The 23,305-nt window shown below is 39.6% G+C and overlaps 1 protein-coding gene across 1 annotated transcript in view; it reads right to left on the bottom strand.

Annotated features, from left to right (window-relative positions):
• Positions 1 to 16,108: 16,108 nt before the first annotated feature.
• The window catches only part of LOC124777151 (myotubularin-related protein 9), a 130,708-nt gene continuing 123,511 nt past the window's right edge, over positions 16,109 to 23,305 (bottom strand). Inside the window, exon 12 of the mRNA XM_047252453.1 lies at positions 16,109 to 16,788. Coding sequence (XP_047108409.1) covers positions 16,612 to 16,788 — 177 coding nt within the window. The 3' untranslated portion in view covers positions 16,109 to 16,611. The remainder of the gene's footprint in view (positions 16,789 to 23,305) is intronic.

Raw genomic sequence — 23,305 nt, 5'->3', positions numbered from 1 at the left:
CCCATCTAATCTTCAGCATTCTTCTGTAGCACCACATTTCAAAAGCTTCTATTCTCTTCTTGTCCAAACTATTTATCGTCCATGTTTCACTTCCATACATGGCTACACTCCATACAAATACTTTCAGAAATGACTTCCTGACACTTAAATCTATACTCGATGTTAACAAATTTCTCTTTGTGGGGGCAGCTGGTAAAAGTGGACAGAAGAATCAGTAATCAGGCTAAGTTGTGCATCCTGTCACATAATACCCTGCAAGTGCACATACAGCAGTGGCATTAATTCTGGACACTTTGTCGAAATGTTCATTCATTTCAAGATCACCTATTGTATTGTGTATTTAAACTGGGGACCTAGAAACGGTGGAGAGGTTTTATCCCACTGTAGCCCTCAGTGGTTCACAACCCCCCAACAGGCTAGAGCAGTAGCAATTAAGATTGGTAGGCACTGGTATCAACAAGCTTAGAGCGATCACATGTTTATGTGATCGCTCTAAGCTTATTGATACCAGTGCCTACCAATCTTAATTGTATATTACAGCACTGAGGATAGTCACTAAGTGACCGAAAATCGATTTTGCGGATAATAAAACAAAAAAACACGACCAATGCTGTTTCTCCTTCCAATTATATCCATTATCTGGTCGTGGTGCACAGAACACTCCATGGAGTCACCAATCAATAAGTTTGTATCTGGTACAAATAAACTGGGTCAGTCAAAATTGCTCCAAGAACCAGCAGAAAACCAATACTGACTAATCAAGATTGTCATAGAATCTCTCATCTTCCTCTGCAAGGTCGTCAGTGCACCACAGAAGACATAAATGCAATCTTGAAGACTTCAAGGGTTGAAATTTCTGATTGAATCATTAGACAGAAACTTTGCGATAATGGTTCGTGACCGAGGACTGCCTTATCTGAACAAAATGTAGAGTCAGAAACATGTGCAATGGGTGTTATTGCCGCAGTGCACCACTGCCATTATGAAGCATCCCATCAGTGTTGTTGTGTGTGGCTGTGTGGCAAATCGTGGCATTGAATGTCTGGCATTATTACAGTGCAACATTATCGCAAAAAAGTACTAATATATTGAAAATAACCCAGTCATGGTTGTGAAGTTATTTTTATTTAAAACTAATGCATATCGGTATGGTTAGGCATTGTCATAACTTTTCAACTGTGATTGTTTTATTTTCAATATAACCATGAAATCCATGTATCAGGTAGCTGCTGATGGAATGGAGTGAATGTTACAAAAAGTATGAAAGCGAAGTCTTAAGAGTTGAACTTGCTGCCCTCTACCTGCAATTTGAAATAACAATCAATACATCTTTCAGCAAGACAGTGTGCCATGTCATACCACAATAATCAATAAGAAACAGTTTGATGATCATTAGATCAGTGTGTTGCCTTGGCCTGGAAACGGTCCCAACCTAACCCAACTGAGAAATTGTGGTCAAGGCTTCAAATCATGGTTTCACAAAAGAATCCCAGTAATAAAAGGGAACTCTTAGATGATGATTGGTGTGTGGGGCGCTCAACTGCGCGGTTATCAGCGCCCAAGGATATCCCACAAACTACTAAAAAATATTGCAATAACTTTTGTTCGGAGTAGTAACATCCTGGAATTGTTGGGTTGTAAGTATTTTGTTTGATGTTCTTAAAATTTTTAATTAAATTTATATATTTGAACTTTATTTCCCAAATAATGGGCATTAAGGCATGCTTTTTGTATGTTGTTGTTGTTGTGGTCCTCAGTCCTGAAACTGGTTTGATGCAGCTCTCCATACTACTCTATCCTGTGCAAGCTTTTTCATCTCCCAGTACCTACTGCAACCTACATCCTTCTGAATCTGCTTAGTGTATTCATCTCTTGGTCTCCCTCTACGATTTTTACCCTCCACGCTGCCCTCCAATACTAAATTGGTGATCCCTTGATGCCTCAGAACATGTCCTACCAACCGATCCCTTCTTCTGGTCAAGTTGTGCCACAAACTTCTCTTCTCCCCAATCCTATTCAATACTTCCTCATTAGTTATGTGATCTACCCATCTAATCTTCAGCATTCTTCTGTAGCACCACATTTCGAAAGCTTCTATTCTCTTCTTGTCCAAACTATTTATCATCCATGTTTCACTTCCATACATGGCTACACTCCATACGAATACTTTCAGAAATGACTTCCTGACACTTAAATCAATACTGGATGTTAACAAATTTCTCTTCTTCAGAAACGCTTTCCTTGCCATTGCCAGCCTACATTTTATATCCTCTCTACTTCGACCATCATCAGTTATTTTGCTCCCCTAATAGCAAAACTCCTTTACTACTTTAAGTGCCTCATTTCCTAATCTAATTCCCTCAGCATCACCCAACTTAATTAGACTACATTCCATTATCCTTGTTTTGCTTTTGTTGATGTTCATCTTATATCCTCCTTTCAAGACACTGTCCATTCCATTCAACTGCTCTTCCAAGTCCTTTGCTGTCTCTGACAGAATTACAATGTCATCGGCAAACCTCAAAGTTTTTATTTCTTCTCCATGAATTTTAATACCTACTCTGAATTTTTCTTTTGTTTCCTTTACTGCTTGCTCAATATACAGATTGAATAACATCAGGGAGAGGCTACAACCCTGTCTTACTCCCTTCCCAACCACTGCTTCCCTTTCATGCCCCTCGACTCTTATAACTGCCATCTGGTTTCTGTACAAATTGTAAATAGCCTTTCGCTCCCTGTATTTTACCCCTGCCACCTTTAGAATTTGAAAGAGAGTATTCCAGTCAACATTATCAAAAGCTTTCTCTAAGTCTACAAATGCTAGAAACGTAGGTTTCCCTTTCCTTAATCTTTCTTCTAAGATAAGTCGTAAGGTCAGTATTGCCTCACGTGTTCCAGTGTTTTTTGTATATTTGTACTGAATGGTATTGTATATTTCAACTAAAATAAACTCCTGAATGCAATATTCACTGAATCTTTATAAAGTGTCCAGAATTAATGGCACTTCTGTAATCTTCAGCACATAACTGTCCCTGGTTGTTGCATCTGTACAATAAGCACTCTGTCTCAATTTTGGCATAAATATCAATGATGAGTTGGCTGAACAGTCAACGAAATCTTTGGAAGTAGGCAAAACGATTTCATCTTATTTGCAGCTGGTGAGCATAAAATTATCAGGATTTTTTTTTATGTTGGCAGCAGTCTTGTAGTAATGATGACCAGCTTTCAGCATAAGGGTGACAGGTTGTCTTCCCTTACTACAATCTGTGTGTCAGATTGCGCATTCTGATTAGGGGCTGTCCATTTGGCCACTGCCGCAGGTGCTGTAGATAGTTGCCAACCAGGACTGCCAAAAGTTCTGGAGCTCTTGCAGCAGTAGTTCACACATTGAGAGCAAGCTCAGTCTGGTTGTGCCTAGCTCTAGCTCTGGGATACTCATGACTGTGGCTCCAGTCAGGAACTGACCTGGGATGACATTTTGGGGATCAGTAGGTCCACAAGCAGGTGTGTGAGAGGACGAGAATTTAAGCAAGTAGTAAATTGACAAGTCAGTATTGTCAGCACTTTGTATGTTGGACGTAAGGTTCCAGTCGTTCACTGCATGTCATCTGAAGGATTTCCCTCCTGCATCTCCTATTCCACCAAAGTGTGGTTATACAGGACGAATACTGTGCCAGTCGATGACTTCTTTGTTCATAAAGGTTTTGACCTTTCAGATAATTAATTCTTACAGCAGCTTGTACCTCATGGACTGAAAATGAATGCTCACAGCAGATTGTACATCACGGAGTGACAATAAATGCTCACAGAAGCTTGTAACTAATAGAGCTTCTGACTTGTTCCAGCAAAATTTGTCTTTGGACGGATAAGAGTGCTTCAGCAGCCATGTCACTAACTACCTCCAGATGCTCTACTCATGTCACCAGGCACAGAAGTAGGACAACGTAACACTTTTCTTTTAGTCTGGATTTCTGTGAGCTGGTTTTGACGTAGAACAGTCCTGTGTAGTCACTCCCACAGTTGTAGAAAGGCCTCACAGCTTCTAGACTTGGACACACAGTCTCCCACAAGCTACCGTGCAGGCTTTGCCTTGAGTCACTGGCGTGTCGAGCACTGACGCACGTAATGTCAGAGGGCATTTATCTGTTTGGTATCCAGTGTTGCTTCCCAAACGATGTACGCAGCAGTTGACAAGTGGGCAGCAATTGACAATTGGCAGGGGGGAGTTGATGATGTTCATCCTTCCATAATTAGTCTTGTCAGATGATGGTGAGATGGCAGTACGAGTTGATGCTTCTCCTCACATGACAAATCAGCATTTTGTAGCCTGCCTCCAACAAGTAGTAATCTCATGCCATCAAGGACAGGATGCAGTGCTTTGAGCTAGCTTTTCTTGTCTATTAACTTCTTGTCCTTCAGTGGGTGGATTTTCCTTGCTTCTGTGGCTTGTTTTGCTATTCTGATGCACCATAGTAAAGTGTATTGCAATTCACTGAGAGAGTGTTTAGCAGTTACTCTTGTTTCTATTGTAGTCTTGCAGTTATTAACGAACTGAAACAGTATGTCATTACATGCTGCAATCATGATAACTTTGAAAATCTATAGATAACTTCATCTTGGATTGTTGTGCTGGTGTAAGACTTAAGCTCCTTTTTTCTGGTGCCTCCTGAGTATATAATACAGGCTGTGAAGTGATGTCTTTTTTTAACCAGGATGTTTTCCTTGAAAGTCTGCTGGAGACTCTTCACAATGTCAGATTAGCTACATTTTCCAATTAGATATACGATTTCATGCCACAGCTGCTGTTATTCCCTGTATCTCAGACAAATGTTCCCCATGAATGTTTTCCATCACTGAGAGTCATGAAAGCATGATGGATGAGCAGTCCACAGGTAAGTTTGTTCATTGCCTGTAACCAGCGAGTTAAGTGTGCAGCATTGGTGTACGCAAGACAGCCCCACAGACCCCTAAGTAAGGTAACAACAGCTTTTTAAGTAGAGACAATTGTATTTTGGAGCTTAATAGTTTGGTACATGACTCCATGCTGATTAGTTTACCAAATGTACATACAGCAGTCATACAACCTTCTCTGAAGCATTGCAGAATCCATGCAGTTGAGTACTGAAAGTGTTCTCTCTTTAACAACTTGGTGATCAACACAAATATTCTCTGCTGTACAAATCTTTCTGTGAGTTTGGGGGGTGGGGGATGCTGCCAAAGATGTTTAAAAAAATATCTGTAATGCTACCACAATGTAACTAATTTATCAAACCAAAGGGTTTCTTACAACTCTGAAGGGATATTTTCCAGTAGCTATGCCTGTTGCTGCACCATATGGTGTTGTCTTTAGTATTTATGAATATGTAAGTTTAGGATGATTAAGAATATTGGTAGCCTCCAACACTGAACTGCTAATTCTTGATTCAGTATTCAGACAGACCATGTAGATTAAATAAGTTGGACTTCTTTTCTGGGACAGATGTTCCTCTGTTGGACTCTGCAATATTTGACAATGTTGTTGACTTTCTAAAAATTAACAGAAAGTACTTCTACTGAGGACCATTATATTATGCCTTCTGTTACAATTGGTGAATATAAAGGAACACTGTATATACAATTAGCGTTTCATACATTAGATATGATTTTTCTTCCACGAACTCTGACAGGACTGCATGACAGTTCTAGCACATTTGACAAAGAATGAAACTCTTTGTTGGTTTCCCTGCTTCTCCAACCTGGGACACTGCAGAACAGAATAACTGCCAAGGCAGAAGGTACCACAATGTGCACTAACCCGCCATTGTTGTCACACCTTGGAGACACCTGGTGCCTGTCCATACCAGTTTAGATGCACCAGCAATAGCAAAAACTTGCAAACAGTTTGTGATCTAAAACTATTTAACCAATGAAAGATACTTTTAACTGTTGTGATCATCATTCATTGGTTAGACAGACATTGGATAACATATTGCTTTACCATAGTGATATATTACAACACAGTCATATCTATAATTATAAATCACCTTTCTTCAACAGCTTTGTGACATTAGGCTGAACCTTGACTGCAGCCCTACTATACCACAGCTTGAGATAAACCATCCATATAGAAGTCATTAGCAAGAATGTCTGTAGTCTTGTTGCATTCACTCTGTCTGTTAACCGATATTCCTGAAGCAGTGCATATATCATCACTCCACAATATTCATTGGAAGGTGCGATCTTCATCCAATACCAGAACTTGGAGATACAGCTTCTCTACCTCACCTCTGGTAGCAGTGTGATGCATACAAAAACATAATTTTATGCAACACAAATCCTGTTGAATGGTTGCTCTGACCATTAACAAACTGTTCAGTGATAAATTAGTGCTCATTTTGGCTCAGCAAACAAACACTACCCTTGTTTTGGTAGCTGAACTGGCTTCATTAATAACTACATGATTGGGCATGTAATTTGAAATGACAGCAGATGTGTCCTAAGTCTTTGTATTCTGGTGTAGCTCTCCTTAAACTTTAGTTGCCTCACTAGTTTCTGTTCAGTTTGAGAGAAGTTTTTTTGTTGCAGTGTGGAAAGAGTCACCTAGTAGATTTGGCTGTTCGTGAGATGGAAGATGAACAACAAATCAGCATATGGAATCCTTCGTTGTGTGTTCCATGAAGTGCGGCACACACAGTTCTTATTTCATCACTGTAATGTGATTTGACTCTTCTATCTCCCAGGACTTTCTTTCAGGGTGTTTGAATGTGAGTGTTGATTTTTAGAAAGCATAACACAACATGTCACTGTCATGAACTGGTGTGCTCAGATATTTGATGCTGGCCTGAAATGATCCAGCCTAACTCTTTCTCTTGAAATAATTGATGATCATCTCCTTTGGAGACAGCCATTTACAAGCATGAACAAAATTCTGCTCCTAGTACTATGTCAGTCTTGCCAGGTGCCCAAAACTGTGGATCATTTGGCAAGTTACACATACTGGGCTCAATTGTTTGTTCTGGCAAGATGTCAGTTATTTTCAGCAAAACGAAACATTTGACAGACAACACGAAGTTGCTCTTTAGGAGCCCACTAGTACAGACACATGGTGTTTCATTTCTGAGAGGGTTTCACCTATTCCTTGAACCAGTACTTCTGTGTGTCACATATGAAGCCTGAGACATGCACATATTTCTGATTTGAAGGATGATTTCCATCCAGAAACTAATAGAGTACAACAAGTCTGCCATTTGTCACAGCTACTTGCGACTTCATCTTCACTGTTACAAGGGGCATGCAATTGTCTGGTCTGACCTTTAGTGAACAATAACTTGATTTGTGTTTGCCATTGTGCTCCTGCGTGTAGCATCATGTGGTGGTGTTTTCTTCTAGTATAGCAGCTAATGGATTTGCAGTTACAAGCCCTGTCGTCAATGTACAGACATTTGTAGTGCAAACTTGCACATCACAACATGTGAGGCTGGTAGCACATGACACACGCAGCACTGGTAGTGGCCTAAGTCTGTCTTGGAACACCCAAACCACTTGGCATTGGAGGCATTCTGCTGTTTAATGCCATGTATGCCGTGATGTATTCTACTGTACCCTTGACAGTTTGTAGTAGTGATATGCATTTTTTTTAAATGTCAGAACCCCGTCCAAACTCGGACTGGATTCAAACTCTTCTATGCGGAGGAGCTGTGACATAATTGTGTCTTGCAAGGAGACATCTAGCTGTAATGCCATTAGTGTTAGCACATTGGTTGAAGCTTCATTCAGCAGTGCATGAAGTTCGCTTGCAGATAGCTGCTTTTGTCCTTGATGGCATCGTTAAGTTTCTTTAAATGTGCCAGTGTAATCAATCAAGGATTGTTATACCTGTTACAAACCAAATCAAAAACTACCTTACATTCAATCAGCAGTAGATAAGCAATTTCAACTGTTAATGAAATAAGCAACTGATGAAACTTAGCAATGCCCTCTAGTTCCTTATTATTTATGCCAAGACAAGACTGTCATAAAAATGCCAGAACTGCATTGTGTCAATGTTACATGATGGCAGGTTTATAACTGGCAGCTTGATACTATGTTTTGATGGACCCAAGGCAGATACAGCATCTAATACATGCTTGTCTGCTGCACTGGTGTGATTCAGCTGAATAGCATTTTCTCATATTTTTGAAGGTCTCTCTGTCCTCAGCATGTAGGTCTACACATTCAGAAACTTCAAACTGTGATTGCACTTCTTCATATTTCTCCATTATCTTTGGCAGGTTTCTTTCATAAGACTTCGTCCATGGTGCAAAGCTATCAGTGGCAGGCAACAGCATAAGCAGCAGTTAGAATGAATGGAATGACAAGAAGCAGGATAGGCAGACAAGGAACTCAGGTTATACATGCATCATGTTCAATGCTCCTTTTTTGAAACTCATCACTGCTGTTCAGCTGATGGTTGGTTATCACTGCACATTTATTTGCTGAACCCATTGCAGTCTGACAAGGAGGACCAAAATGTTTGTGTCTGTAGACAGAAATATTAAGCTCATTGTTAGAGGACTAGGAATTGGGGTAATGAACAACAAAAGGTGTTTTCAGATTGTAATGAATCACAAAAGGTGTTGGTGAAGCACTTATTGTACATAATTACACAAATATTCGCAAATTGAAATGGACAAATTCACTGTTTAGTGAGCAAGGCTCTTACCTGCCTGGTGATGCATGGACCACTAGTTTGTGAAAGACAACCGACAGGGGTAGTGGTCAGTGCTGGTCTCCCCCAGAGTACAAGTGCACTGCTGTGTGCCCTTAGATGAAGTTACCTGCTGCCCATTGTCCCTCAGGTACAAACAATTCACTAGGCAGCACTTTCCAGTGACTGTTAAAAATAGCAATCAAATAGAGGCTAAACCTCATTGCTTGCCAGTGTTTGCTGGAGATGGCTGCACAAAACAGTACAGGAGGACACCTTCCAGTGTGACGCACATTGTAACACTTCTTGTCAGTATTCATAGCTACTTTGGTATCTGTAGGAAATATTCAAGGCTGACAATTCCAATGTGGTAAGGAGGAAGGGGGAGCACTGAAATGGTAATTGGTTGTAGCAGTATTTTGTGCTTTCACTACAATCCTGATCTCTACTTCTGTTCCTCTGATAGGATTATAGATTAAATGCTTATAAGTTTATATTTTTAAAAATGTCATCATCAGGATGGGAAGTTCTGGATCTTGATACATACTGGAGGCAACATGTATGTTGGGTCAGTGGCACTCACTCACCAGCTCTGAAGCATCAGGAGAATGTAACTGTATCTGTTGTTGTTTATACATACTCTGAAGGAAATGTAAAGCCGAAAGCTAAATTACGATCGTTTATATTTTCTACATTGGCTGTGATATCTTTTAATTTCTGTTCCACTTAACGTTCAGATAACAGGAATTTATAATTGGTGTTCAGCTTTGCGTATTTTTTGCAGTGATCCAAGTACTGTACTAGTGTCAGAGTTTATCATTGCAAGACTTCTTTTTTAACATACAGTCAATAGGAAATTGTTAGTCTTCTTCAGCACTTATTGAAAGGTTGAAGTGGAGTCCTTCTTAATTCCCAAGCGATACTGTTTACTACCATGTTTGTGTGTTCCCTGTATAGAGGGAGCGATTGTGTTCCTCGTATCAATGTTTGTATCCAGTTAAGGATTTTCCAGAATTCTACATCATTACTGACAAGATTCATAAGAACTCAGTATACTCATATCCATTTTATTTGATGGACAATGATGCCATAAAAAGTAATTAAAACTAAACTCATTTTTAAATTGAAAATGTTCCTTTTCCCTTCTTGTGGTTATAGTACACTGTTCATGATATGGCTACAGCCTGGTTGTGGCCATTCTTGTGATTACACAGCTACTTGGCAGTAGTATCTGCATAGAAAGTTGGACACTAGATACAGCACAGGTGATAGTAGTAGTGGCTACTGTCACAGTTCTCACTAGATATAAAAGGAGACAAAACAGCAATAGGAATTGGCGAGCGGAATATGGCCTGGTTGTGGCCATTCTTGTGATTACACAGCTACTTGGCAGTAGTATCTGCATAGAAAGTTGGACACTAGATACAGCACAGGTGATAGTAGTAGTGGCTACTGTCACAGTTCTCACTAGATATAAAAGGAGACAAAACAGCAATAGGAATTGGCGAGCGGAATATGGCCTGGTTGTGGCCATTCTTGTGATTACACAGCTACTTGGCAGTAGTATCTGCATAGAAAGTTGGACACTAGATACAGCACAGGTGATAGTAGTAGTGGCTACTGTCACAGTTCTCACTAGATATAAAAGGAGACAAAACAGCAATAGGAATTGGCGAGCGGAATATGGCCATCCACTGTTAATTGGCAGGGATTATAATCTTCATTCTCCAAAATATCAGTCTGTTTTGGATACATTGTTTTTCTTTAATGCACATTTTCTTCCACTGACTTCTTTCATCATGCCCGGGAAGAACTGACAGTACCGGGTGGTTATAATTGAAGTGCAACTACTCATGGAGGCCCAGTGTGGACAGTAATTATCATATAGCAGTGAAACGTGGCCAATATGTCAATGTGGAACTGATTTACACTAGGGGGAAAAAAAATTCCAGTTGTGGCCACCAGGTGCAAATCTGGCAATGGAAACCATTTGTATGACGGTATAACATCCACATTATCATTTGACAAGCCATAATGCAAATGAATAGTATGACTATCAAGAAGAGAGATAGTGCACTGTTAGTGACACTGTTTTATCTGAGTGCCAGCAATGACAGTGCCACATTGAGAGACTGAAAGGTCTGTGAGGCCCATTGTCATTAAATTGTTTAATGATGATGGTGAAATTAAAAAACATGGGTGAGCTTGGTGTGGCACTTTAAGAAGCAATGTCCTATCCCTGATGAGGTTGCTGTTGCTGTAACCGATGCAGCACGTGCCCTGGGTAGTGCTAGTGCTCATGCAGTGTCATGAGATTTGTCTAGCCCATGGTCAAGAGTATAGTAAGTTTTGCAGTCTATTTTACATTGTTACCTGTACGAGGTCCAGATGGTGCAGTAACTGAAACCTCATGATTCACATAATGTTCTGAATTTGTTCCTTAGTTTCTGGCAAGGATCAAAGCTGGTGACATATAATCAGGCAATATCCTATGCAGTGACAAGGCACATTTTACATCACAGGGTGCAGTGAATGCACAGAACTGCCGAATTTGAGGTACTGTTAAACTCCGTATTGAGCACAAGGAGCAATTGCACTCACTGTATGTGAATGCGTGGTGTGGATTCACAAACACCTTTATTCTCAGTCTGTGCTTCTTTGAAAAGAATACACCCAGAGGGCCTGCCAGGTGTACTGTGACATCTGCACATTACCAAGACCACCTCATACAGCATGCAGTTCCCGCTTTGGAAGAGTGCAACTGAGTGGAAACCACTGTTTTTATGCAAGATGGGGCAGCACCTCTTGTTGCTCGCCCAGTGAAAGATCTTCTTAAGTCAATTTTCCTCAATCTCCAGAGATTTTCCAGATGAATGGTCTGCAAAACTGCCTGATCTGAGTCAATGTGACTTTTAGTTCTGGGGATATCTATAGAACATGTTTACCAAGGACACCTTTGGTTTCTACCTGATCTGAAGGCCAGTATAAGGGAACACATTGCTCAGATTAGACAGGAGCTGCAGCGGGCAACTGTTGACTAAGTCATTTTACAGATGCAGCATTTTGTCAACGTCTCTGGTGTTCATATTGAACAAATTGTGTAAGCGGCAGTTAATAATAAAATCAACATTATGCCTTTCTAACTCACAGGACCGTTTCTACCCACAACCTGTTCCTAGTCCATTACATATGGGGAAGTTTCTATATGTCTTTCTTGCATTCACGTTGCACACTGCCAGATCACCTGGTGGCCAAAATTAGAACTATTTTTTTCCAGCGTAAACCAGTTCCTCATTAACATATTAGCATATCTACCAAGTTTCACTGCCATATGCCAATTACAGCCCACACTACACCTCTGTGAGTAGCTGCACTTTAATTATAAGCACCCAGTAGTTTTGAGGGATCAGATGTTCTAAAGAGGGTGCATAAGGCAGTAGTTCACACCTTGCCAAGTCAGGTGTGTCATCAGGTGTGTTGCTTTTATGAAAAATTATCTTTTTATCTCACTTGCCAAGTTGGTGACATGACTTCTTGTTAAATTCTTAATTCAATTCCTACAAAAAAAATGAAGCCCCCACAAAAGGAAGAGGAAATGAAATGAGACTTCATGTGTTGAGAGGCATGCTATTATTTCAGTGAATACAAAACTGCGTCAAATTTACAATGAGTTTGGCAGTATGAACCCATTTATCAGTATAGCACTGCACCTCCTCTGGTACGGATGCATGCTTGCATTCGTTTGGGAAGTGTGTCAAAAGCTGCTGTATCCTATCCTGAGACAAGCCAGTCCAAAACTGTAACTGGTCCTTGATATAGCCACTGGGAGAGCTAATATCCAAGCTGGTCTCTCACATGTTCTATTAGGGACAGATCTGGGGATGCTGTTGGCCATGGCAGTACCTCAGCGTAGGCAGTTCCTAGAGACACATGCCACGTGTGGGCAAACATTGTTCTGTTGCATGAAGGGTGATGAGTGAGGACACAGGATATTGATGATATACTGTTGTGCTGTCAAGTGTTTCCTGAATCACTACCAGCTGTGACTTTATCGTACCTAGTGGCTACCCCACACCATGACACCGGAGTAGCACTGCTGAGCCTCTCCAAAATGCTGAAAGAATGTTACCCCTTTCCAGGTTGCTACCACACTCGCCCATGATGGCCATGGGGATTAGTGCAGAACTATGAATCTGGCATGTATGAAATTCTGGTTGCCGTGTAGAGTTTTGTGGACCAGCCATGCTGTGCCACTCCCAGTGGACTTCTCCGAAATGGTCTTCTCTAGTGTAGGAAATTGCTAATGACTTATAACAAATTACCAAATGATGACTGAACACACATTTTCTTCAACCATCCATTTCCAGTTGTTTATTTCATAACTGCATTTATAATTCAGTCCATTAATACAATGCTAATATGTCCTTCCTCTATGAGAACTCAAACAACAGCGCCACCCAATCTAACAGTAATATAAAAACTTTCTTACATTACATTAAGAACCATAATTTGTTTTTCTTCTAAGAAATCGGATAATAATATCATGATTCTGGATCCATGGACAGCATACACGATGTCCAGCAAGTAGTCAGCATTCTCCTGGCTTCCATGCACTGCAACTATATCTTTCCTCATACACTCTCTCTGTAGGAACAGATACGATATGCACAGTAGGTCTGTCGATATTTGACTCCTCTACTTTGCTTAAACATTGTGAACAACTGTAGCTGACATGAACAGTCTTCATATAGTGGAACAGGACTTGACCCACAATGTCCTGTTACACTACAAACCGGAGTCTTGACGATGGATAAGCCTGCCTTCATGCGCACATACAGTCCAATGTTTGGCCACTGTCAAATCTGAATGCCCCACAAATCTGGATATTGCACAGTTCAATCGGTTGGCCAAATGGAAACAAAAAAGGAGGCCCTTCCAAACTCAGGGTGTTGTTAACATGCCTTACACGAGTAAGAGGCATCTTTGTGTTCTTCACAGTGATCACACAACATCAAATGCTGCTTTAATCTCTAATACGACCTGTCAGATATGGTAACAACACTAACACGCTCCAGTGGCTGTTCTAACGGTCACAGTGAATGTCAACTCTAATCATTTACATACTTGCCAATGGTACCTGTGTGTACAAAATTATGTTGAAATTTGACCTAAACTTACTGGTTGTTTCACTTTTTTTGTCAGGCAGTGTATCACACAACATAAATCCCAGACAATTATAATAATTTTGCAGATAATGAAATGATTTTCACTTTCTTTTGGGTCATATTTGCAAGGTGAAATCAACTGCATTGATTCTTTGTTGGCTTCAAATCAGAAATAATGTGTTAATCACTCATTTACCAAAAGATTAGATTGCTACTCAACACAAAAATGTCACACTGAGTTGCAGATAGGCACAAAAAAGACTGTTACACACTGAGCTTTTGCCAAAGCCTTCTTCAGAAAGGAAACACACACACACACACACACACAGACAAACATACACCACTATATCCAGCCTTAAGCCATTAACATGACTGCGGGAAATCCCAGTCTGGCACAAATCTTCATCTGTTGCCATTGAGTTATTTCAATGCCCCAGTACAGCAAAAGTCAGAAATTTGTTTTGTGAAGTTTTCCAGTTTTGTACTATTCACCAAATGAAGTTTCTAGTTTACTGTCAAAAGCTGTTAATGTTGTATGCAATTTTCTGTATATCTGAAGTATTTTTCCTAACATAATTTGTAGTGCTGTTGTAGCTTCTCTTGTTCTTCTTCCAATAATCATAAGGATTTTTAAGTACTCATACCACGAGGCCAAGTGTTGTAAGTTCAAAACAACCACCACACCAAGTGTTTTTCATTCATTAGAAACTATTTCAAGGCTATGACTAATTGCTACACCACATCCATTCTCTCAGGGGTTCCTCTCCACAGTGAAAAATACACACACATCAAAAAAAGTTTTGCATCACCTCGGTTCTGAGAGTTCCAGAACCCGTACAGAAAATTGGAATAGAGATCAACATAAATATCATTTCTGCCCTTTTTATTGCTCATGAAAACAGCACATTGCATATTGTACCACCATACAGTGAGACATTCATCAGTGGTGGTCCAGACTGCTGTACGCACCGGTACCTCTAATTCCCAGTAGCATGTCCTCTTGCATTGATGAATGCCTGTATTCGTTGTGGCATACTACCCACAAGTTCATCAAGGCATAGTTGGTCCAGATTGTCCCACTCCTCAAAGGCGATTTGGCGTAGATCCCTTAGAGTGGTTGATGGGTCACATCGTCCATAAACAGCCCTTTTCAGTACATCCCATGCATGTTCGATATGGTTCATGTCTGGAGAACATGCTGGCCATTCTAGTTGAGCTATGTCGTTATCCTGAAGGAAGTCATTCACAAGATGTGCACAATGGGGACACAAATTATAGTCCATGAAGCCAAATGCCGATATGGTTGCACTATCGGTCAGAGGATGGCATTCACGTATTGTACAGCTGTCATGCCACTTTCCATGACCACCAGCGGCATATGACGGCCTCACATAATGCCACCCCAAAACAGCAGGTAACCTCCACCTTACTGCACTCGCTGGACAGTGTGTCTCTGACGATTGTCTGGTTGAAGGCATATATGACACTCATCGGTGAAGAGAACATGATACCAATCCTGAATTCGGCTTGTTGTTGGGCCCATCTGTACTGTGCTGGATAGTTTCGTAGATGCAAAGATGGACCTCTCCATGGAAGTTGGGAGTGAAATTGCGCATCATGCAGCCTATTGCGCACAGTTTGAGTCGTAGCAATGCATCCTGTGGCTGAACGAAAAGCATTATTCTACATGGTGACATTGCTGTCAGGGTTCCTCAGAGCCATAACCCATATGCAGCGGTCATTCACTGCAGCAATAGCCCCTGGCTGGCCTGAGCGAGGCAAGTCATCAACAGTTTCTGTCTCTCTGTATCCTCCATGTCTGAACAGCATCGCTTTGGTTCACTCCGACACACCTAGACACTTCCCTTGTTGAGAGGCCTTCTTGGCACAAAGTAACAATACGGACGCGAACAATCCGCGGTATTGACCATCTAGGCATGGTTGAACTACAGGCAACACGAGCTGTGTACCTTCTTCCTGGTGGAATGACTGGAACTGATCGACTGCCAGACCCCCTCCATCTAATAGGCGCTGCTCAAGCATGGTTGTTTACATCTTTGGGCAGGTCTAGTGACATCTCTGAACAGTCAAAGGGACTATGTCTGTGATACAATATCCATAGTCAACATCTATCTTCAAGAGTTCTGGGAACCAGGGTGATGCAAAACTTTTTTTGTTGTGTGTACAAATAGGCCTGCTCTGTACGGTAGTCAGTAACGACAGCTGAGAAGTGCACAAGTCATAATTAAATTTAGCTGACAGATTTGACATAAGGAAATACAATGAAAATATACTTTATTTTCTGTTATTTGTTCCATTTTATAACAAAACAAATAAATTTGTAATGAAAGACTGGGAAGTATCTCTGGCTTGATGTTATATAAGCAACCACATCATATTACAAAAAAGGTTTAGGTAACCCACTTTACAGTTGCTCAGGTATTTATTTTAGTTGACAATGAAATAGAAAATACTAGATTCTGCTAAAGTTGCAGTTAAAATATCAATTTAGTCTATATTTATCACGCAACATTCTGTGACAAAAAGACACTTACTGTTCTTTGAAATGCATCACTTAAATTGATCTTAGCCATCATCCAAGTGCACATGGTATATGATATGAAAGTGCAAGAAGTTTCATTTATAACCATTCATTACTAAGTTTGCAAAAAGCTCTATGAAGCTCAGATGGCTGCAGCTAGTCCATTATCTTTACTAATAATAGCAGTAAGTGAGTAAATAATTTTATACAGTAGCTCCCCCTTTTTACAACATTGGTACTTAAAGTATACCAGCAGTAATTGCTTCACGTTGCAGATCAGCTAACTGACGACGTAATCTTCCAGCTTCCAAACGAAGTTCTGCTTCCCTTTGTCGCAGTTGAGTTATCTTCCGCCATGCAGCTTTTTGTGGTCCTTGATCCACCACCCATCGAAGATACAGCTCAGACCACAAAGCCTGTAAATATGTACAATGACCATATGCAGTTAGTATAAAAAAACCTAACATCTACTAATGAGTACAGCACTGGGCGGAAAAATGGAGTTAGGATTGATTCAATTCAAACAAAAAATAATTAATATCTCTGCGTTTCACTTTTTATTCTCATGTCAAATATCATTTGCTGCCAGCACACAACACACAATGAAACTATAATCAGAAGCTTGTGTAAGAACAAGGAAAGAAATAGATTTCATGCTAATAATGATAAAATCAAGCTCTGTTGAGGGTATTTTTTGAATTAATAGCCTTAAACAAAGAACAGACAGAAGTTTACACAGTTTCCCAGCTGTGTACTGAAAGAGTAAAAGTCTGGCATTATACTCTGGTAGAAAGACTAGTAATCTTCATATGAATACAGGGAAACTGGGTGAGGGGGGGGGGGGGGGGGAATTGAGTAGTGAGGAAGGGATTTGAACACACTTCCATAATTTTGTGCACTCTTAATATATTTCTTCAGCGATTAGCCACCTGAGCTAGCACAGCAACATTTCAGAACACACTCAGCTTTGCTCTTCCTCTTGAGGTTTGTGTCTTTGGCACTCCTTAATTTTTATTCATAATGATGAACACTGGCTCATTCTGATGGATGTCAGAACAATGGAACTGTTGGTATATCTGTTGAGTCATGTTCAGAGTGTGATGATTAATACTAACCTCCCGGCTGTCGTTCTATTTAATACCTCAACAGCTTATAAACTGTAGCAGGTTAAGGGTGAGTGAACACTACTGGTGATGGAAATAGAGAGTTTGATATCAGTGCATACTCTGCTGCAGAATAAAAATGTGGTTCTGGAAACATTCCCCAGACTGTAGCTAAGTCGTGTATTCACAATATTGGAATGCTAGTCTTGCAGGGTTCACAGGACAGCCTCTGTGTAGTTTTACAGTAGGAGATGATCTACTGGGAGAGGTAAATCCATGAGAACAGGTTGTGAGTGCTGCAAAGTGAAAATTTCATTCAGTGTTGTGGTTAATTATACAAAAAGAAAAATTCACTCAAGAAAATTATAAGACACAATAGCTTGCCAGTACAAAATCCTACAAGGCGAAATATTTAGCACTGCCAATAGACTGTTATAAAAGTATACAACACTATCATAGCTTTTAGAGCTATTAGTTTCTCCCTCATGGAGCAGATGGGGATAGGTTGGAAAGGGGAAGATGTCAGAGTGAGAAGTAAAGATGCATTAAGATGAAGAGAAATAAATTAAGAACTAGAGGGAAAGAAAAATAAAAAAGGGGGAGGGGGGGGGGGGCAACAAAGGTGAAAAAGTGAGAGTATTAAAGAAAACCATTAAGTGATACATAATAAATGGAAAATATAAGGAAGGTGGTGATGAAAGAAGAGAGGAGGAAATGTGTTAACAGAGGTTAAGTCCAGGAGGATGTGACAGTGTTGAGGGGCAAGTTCCCATCTCTGGAGCTCAGGGTGACTAGTGTCAGGTGGGAGCATCCAAATAGCCTGGGTGATGTAGTAGGCACTCAGATCCCTTGAGTCATGCTGCAGATCAGTAACTCAGTACTGAATGTGATCATTCCCATATAATACGCCAGCAGCAAATACAAGTTGGTTGGTAAACAACACGTGTGGTTTGCAATCCCTTTGATGTCGTAATATTTGCAAGTTGTGGGGATGTAGTAGATGGTAGTGGATGATTGTGCATGGTGCATGTTTAGCAGCAGGAATCTTGGAACAAGGATAATGGTTTGAGAATGTCATATGGTTTGACTATGAGGAAACAGATGTAGGAAGGCAGTGGAAGGGACAGATGGTAGCGTGGTGCATGATATCAGGCATACATGTTTCGACATTGTGCCCCACTGCAGGCTGTTAAGGAAGGTAAGAGCACATGGAATAAGTTCATGGATGTCTGAATGGGTCGAAGACTTCTTAAGCAATAGGACCCAGTATATTGTCCTCGACTGTGAGTGTTCATCACAGATGAGGGTATCCTCAGAAGTGCCCAAGGAAGTGTGGCATGACTGCTGTTTGCCTCTACGTATGTACATGATTTGGCAAACAGGGTTGGCAGCAATAGGTGGTTGTCTGCTGTGGTCTACAGTAAAGTGTAAAAGCTGAGTTACTTTAGGAATATACACGAAGACATAGACAAAATTTCTTGTTGGTGTGATGAATGGCAGCTAGCTCTAAAGGTGTAAAAATGTAAGTTAATGGAGATGAGTAAGAAGAACAAACCTGCAATGTTCGGATGCAGTATTTCTAGTCTTGTGCTTAACATAGTCAAGTCATTTAAATATCTGGATGTAGCCTTGCAAAGCCATATGAAATGAAATGAGCATGTGAGAACTGTGGTAGGGAAAGTGAATGATTGACTTCCGTTTATTGGGTGAATTTTAAGAAAGAGTGGTTCACCTGTAAAGAAGACCCCATATAGGATGCTGGTGCGATCTATTCTTGAGTACTGCTAGAGTATTTGGGATCCATGCCAGGTCGGTCTGAAAAAATACACTGAAGCAATTCAGAGGTAGGCTGTTAGATTCATTGCTGGTAGGTTCGAACAACATGTAAGTGTTATGGAGGTGCTTCAGGAACTCAAATGGGAATCCCTGGAGGGAAGGTGGCATTCTTTTCGAGAAACACGATTGAGAAAATTTAGAGAACCGGTATTTGAACCTGACTACCGAACAATTCTACTGCCACAAACACTGTCGTTTTCCCTCACTCCATTTGTGAGTGGAACAGGAAAAGAAATGACTAGTAGTGTTACAGGGTACCCTCCACCACACACCATACAGCGGCTTGCGGAGTATCTATATAGATTTAGGTCTTGGGGGAATTATGTATTGAGGCATTCAAGGCCTGGGTGATAAGGAGGTGCTTCTGAAGTTTTTGGACATGGAGGCCTGGGAGAGGTTGTTGGTATGGGTGTTGAGGAATTTGATGGTGGAGTAGATACATCTGCCACAGTTTCATTAGTCATAAGGAAGGTAGAGTATGATGTGGGAGCAGTGGCAGCTGTCAAAGTGAAGTGTTGTTGCTTATTGGTTAGTTTGTAAGGGATGGGGTTTGGGTGTGGCTTCATTGAGGTTAAATTTGCAGTTTTTCATGTAAGCAGAGAACAACCACTGGATTCAAGGGACACAAAAATATTGTGCGCACGGTGGAAAGAGAATGTACAGAAGTTTATTTTTGTTATTTAGCAGCACATCACTGCTGTTTTGGTTTAAAGGACAAGTACATCCATTTTGATACATTGTACTATAGAAACATTTGCAAATGGCTTCACAGCTGAAACTGTACAGTAATGAAAACAAAACAAAAATGATATTTTAATATATCTGATAGTAGCTAGGTGTTAGAATGTTATCATTCAGGCATGATTTTAGAAGTAGCAAAGAATATGAAGAGGAAAAATACAATACTGGGTAGGAGAAGAGGAAATGGAACACACAAAACAATGGAAGTCCAGGTTGGAATATCAATAGTATTATGAAAAGGAGAGCTTGCTAATCAACGTGTCATCTTGACAGTGAGTAGCAGTCTGTCCTCTTCAGAATAACACATGAAGTGTTAATGAACATTAAGGAAAGCTAACCAAATGAAAGGTTGAAACTGGTAATCTGAAAGTATAAATGTGATTGTATCTGACAATAAAATCTTTTTAAATTATAGATTCCTGACTTTTCCAGAACGGGAGCAATCCGTAGTATAAAGAAATCTGGAAAACTCCAAACAGCTAAGATTGCTAGTAAAGTATTTATTTAGATGACTGGTTTTGGTAAAGTTATGTTACCCTCTTTGGATCTTCAACTTTACAATACTGACAACCATTGTTCATGTTCACACCACAGCTGAATATAGACTGTCCCCCAACCAGTCTGTATTTAGATATGGTATAAGTATGAACACTTGCAGTCAGAACATTAATTTTATGTTTTGTGTATACAGTTATACATACATACATTAATCCTTGTTCGATAGATCATGAATGGCATTTCATAATGGTGTGTAACGTGTCACTTTAACATAAGTTTTTGTTACACGAATTAATTAATTAATTAATTAATTTTAATTTTTTACAGTTACTACTTAATATCTAAGAACTCATCTAGTGAGTAGGAGAAGTTGTCATTCAGAAATTCTTTTAATTTGCTTTTAAATGTTGGTTGGCTATCTGTCAGGCTTTTAATACTATTTGGAAAATGACCGAAGATTTTTGTGGCAGCATAATTCACCCCTTTCTGTGCCATAGTGAGATTTAATAGTGAAGCTCATCTTTCTTCTAGTGCTGTAGCAATGCACTTCACAGTTATTTTTGAATTGGGATGGGTTATTAATGACAAATTTCATATGTGAATATACGTATTGTGAAGGTACTGTGAATATCCCAACTTCCTTAAATAAATGTCTGCAAAGTGATCTTGGGTGGGCTCCAGCTATTATTCTGATTACATGCTTTTGTGCAATGAATACTTTCTCTCTTAATGACGAATTGCTCCAAAACATGATGCCATATGAAAGCAGTGAATGAAAATAGGCATAGTAGGCTAATTTACTGATATGTTTATCACCAAAATTTGCAATAACCCTAATAGCATAAGGAGCTGAGCCTAACCATTTCAGCAGATCATCAATGTGTTTCTTCTAATTCAATTTCTCATCAATGCACACACCCAGAAAATTTGAGTATTCTGCCTTAGCAACAGACTTCTGTTCATATCTATATATGGTGTTATGCCATTTACTGTACAGAATTGTATAAACAGTGTTTTCTCAAAATTTGGTGAGAGTTCATTTGCAGAGAACCACTTAATAATTTTCTGAAAGACATTATTTGCAATTTCCTCAGCTGGTTCTTGCTTGCTGGGTGTGATTACTATATTTGTATCATCAGCAAAAAGAATAATAAGGGACCCAAGACTGAACCCTGTGCGACACCATTCTTGATACCTCCCCAGTTAGAGGACTCTGCTACTTTTTGCAGACAATCTGTACCATTAATTTCAACCTTTGCATTCTTCCAGTTAAGTATGAATTAAACAATTTGTGCACTGTCCCACTCATACCACAATACTGAAGCTTACCTAGAAGAATTTCACGATTCACACAATCAAAAGCCTATGAGAGATCACAAAAAATTCCAATGGGTGATGTTTGGTTATTCAATGCATTTAATATTTGATCAGTGAAAGCATATATATCATTTTCTGTTGAAAAGCCTTTCTGAAAACCAAACTTACATTTTGTTAGTACTTTGTTTTTGCAAATACATGATGCTAGTCATTAATACATTACGTTTTCAAGAATTTAGGATAAAGCTGTCAGAAGTGAGACTGGGCAGTAGTAGTTAGCATCAGATCTATCCCCTTTTTTATGCAATGGTTTAACAATAGCGTACTTCAGTCTATCTGGAAAAAATGCCCTGCTTCAGTGAGCTACTACATATGTGGCTGAGAATCCTACTTATTTGTTGGGAATGAGCTTTTAGTACTCAGTTGGAAATGCCATCAATTCCATGTGAGCTTTTACTTTTGAGTGAATTTATTATTTTCCTAATTTCAGTAGGAGAGGTTGGTTGAATTTCAAGTTTATCAAATTGCATAGGTACTGCCTTGCATTTTCTAATGAATAACTGGATCTTATTTTCTCTACAACACTTAAAAATGATTCTTAAAAATGTTTTCTACTTCTGATTTTTTGTTAACAAACTTTTCATTGTGTTTGATAGAAATACAGTCTTCCTGTGCTCTCGGTTGCCCTGTTTACCTTTTAACAATATTCCAAATTGTTTTAATTTTATTGTCAGATGTGCTAATCTCAGGCATAATGCATATACTTCTGAGCTTTTTAATAACTTTTCTTAATACAGTGCAGTAGTTTTTATAATGTTTCACTGTTTCAGGATCATTTATCCTCGTAGCTATAAGAGACATTTCCCTTTTCCGTTTACAAGATATTTTTATCCCTCTAGTAAGCCATGGTTTCTTACAATTATATTTCACTGTTTTCTTCGGGAAACTGTTTTCAGATATACTCACAAAGGTATCATGAAATAGGTTAAATTTTAAATTAGCATCATGTTCCCTGTACACCTCATCCAAGTCTAACTGTTGCAAACTTTCCCTCAAATTTTGAATTGTCAAATCATTAATTGAACGCACTGTTTTGCATTACTGTGTGGAGCTATATCAAGTACTGTAACTAGCTATGAATCATGATCAGAGACACCATTCTTAACAGGAAAAGTTGTTATTTGATTAAATCTATCTTGGTCTATGAAAACATTATCTATCAGTGTGCTGCTTTCCTGTACTTCCCGAGTAGGAAAATCAATAACTGATGTCAAATTGAGGGGGAAAGAAAACCAAGTAATACTTCAAGGCCAAGCTTTCTATCATTACTCTTTCAGAAAATCTACATTAAATCCCCACAAACAATAATTTGCTTTCCTCTGTCTGACAGATAGCACAACAAAGAATCCAAGTTTTTTGAAAATAGTTGAAAATTTCC

The sequence above is a fragment of the Schistocerca piceifrons genome, chromosome 2 (genome assembly GCF_021461385.2).
Source record: "Schistocerca piceifrons isolate TAMUIC-IGC-003096 chromosome 2, iqSchPice1.1, whole genome shotgun sequence".
Taxonomy (NCBI): Eukaryota; Metazoa; Arthropoda; class Insecta; order Orthoptera; family Acrididae; genus Schistocerca; species Schistocerca piceifrons.
This window is presented reverse-complemented; position numbering and strand designations above follow the sequence as displayed.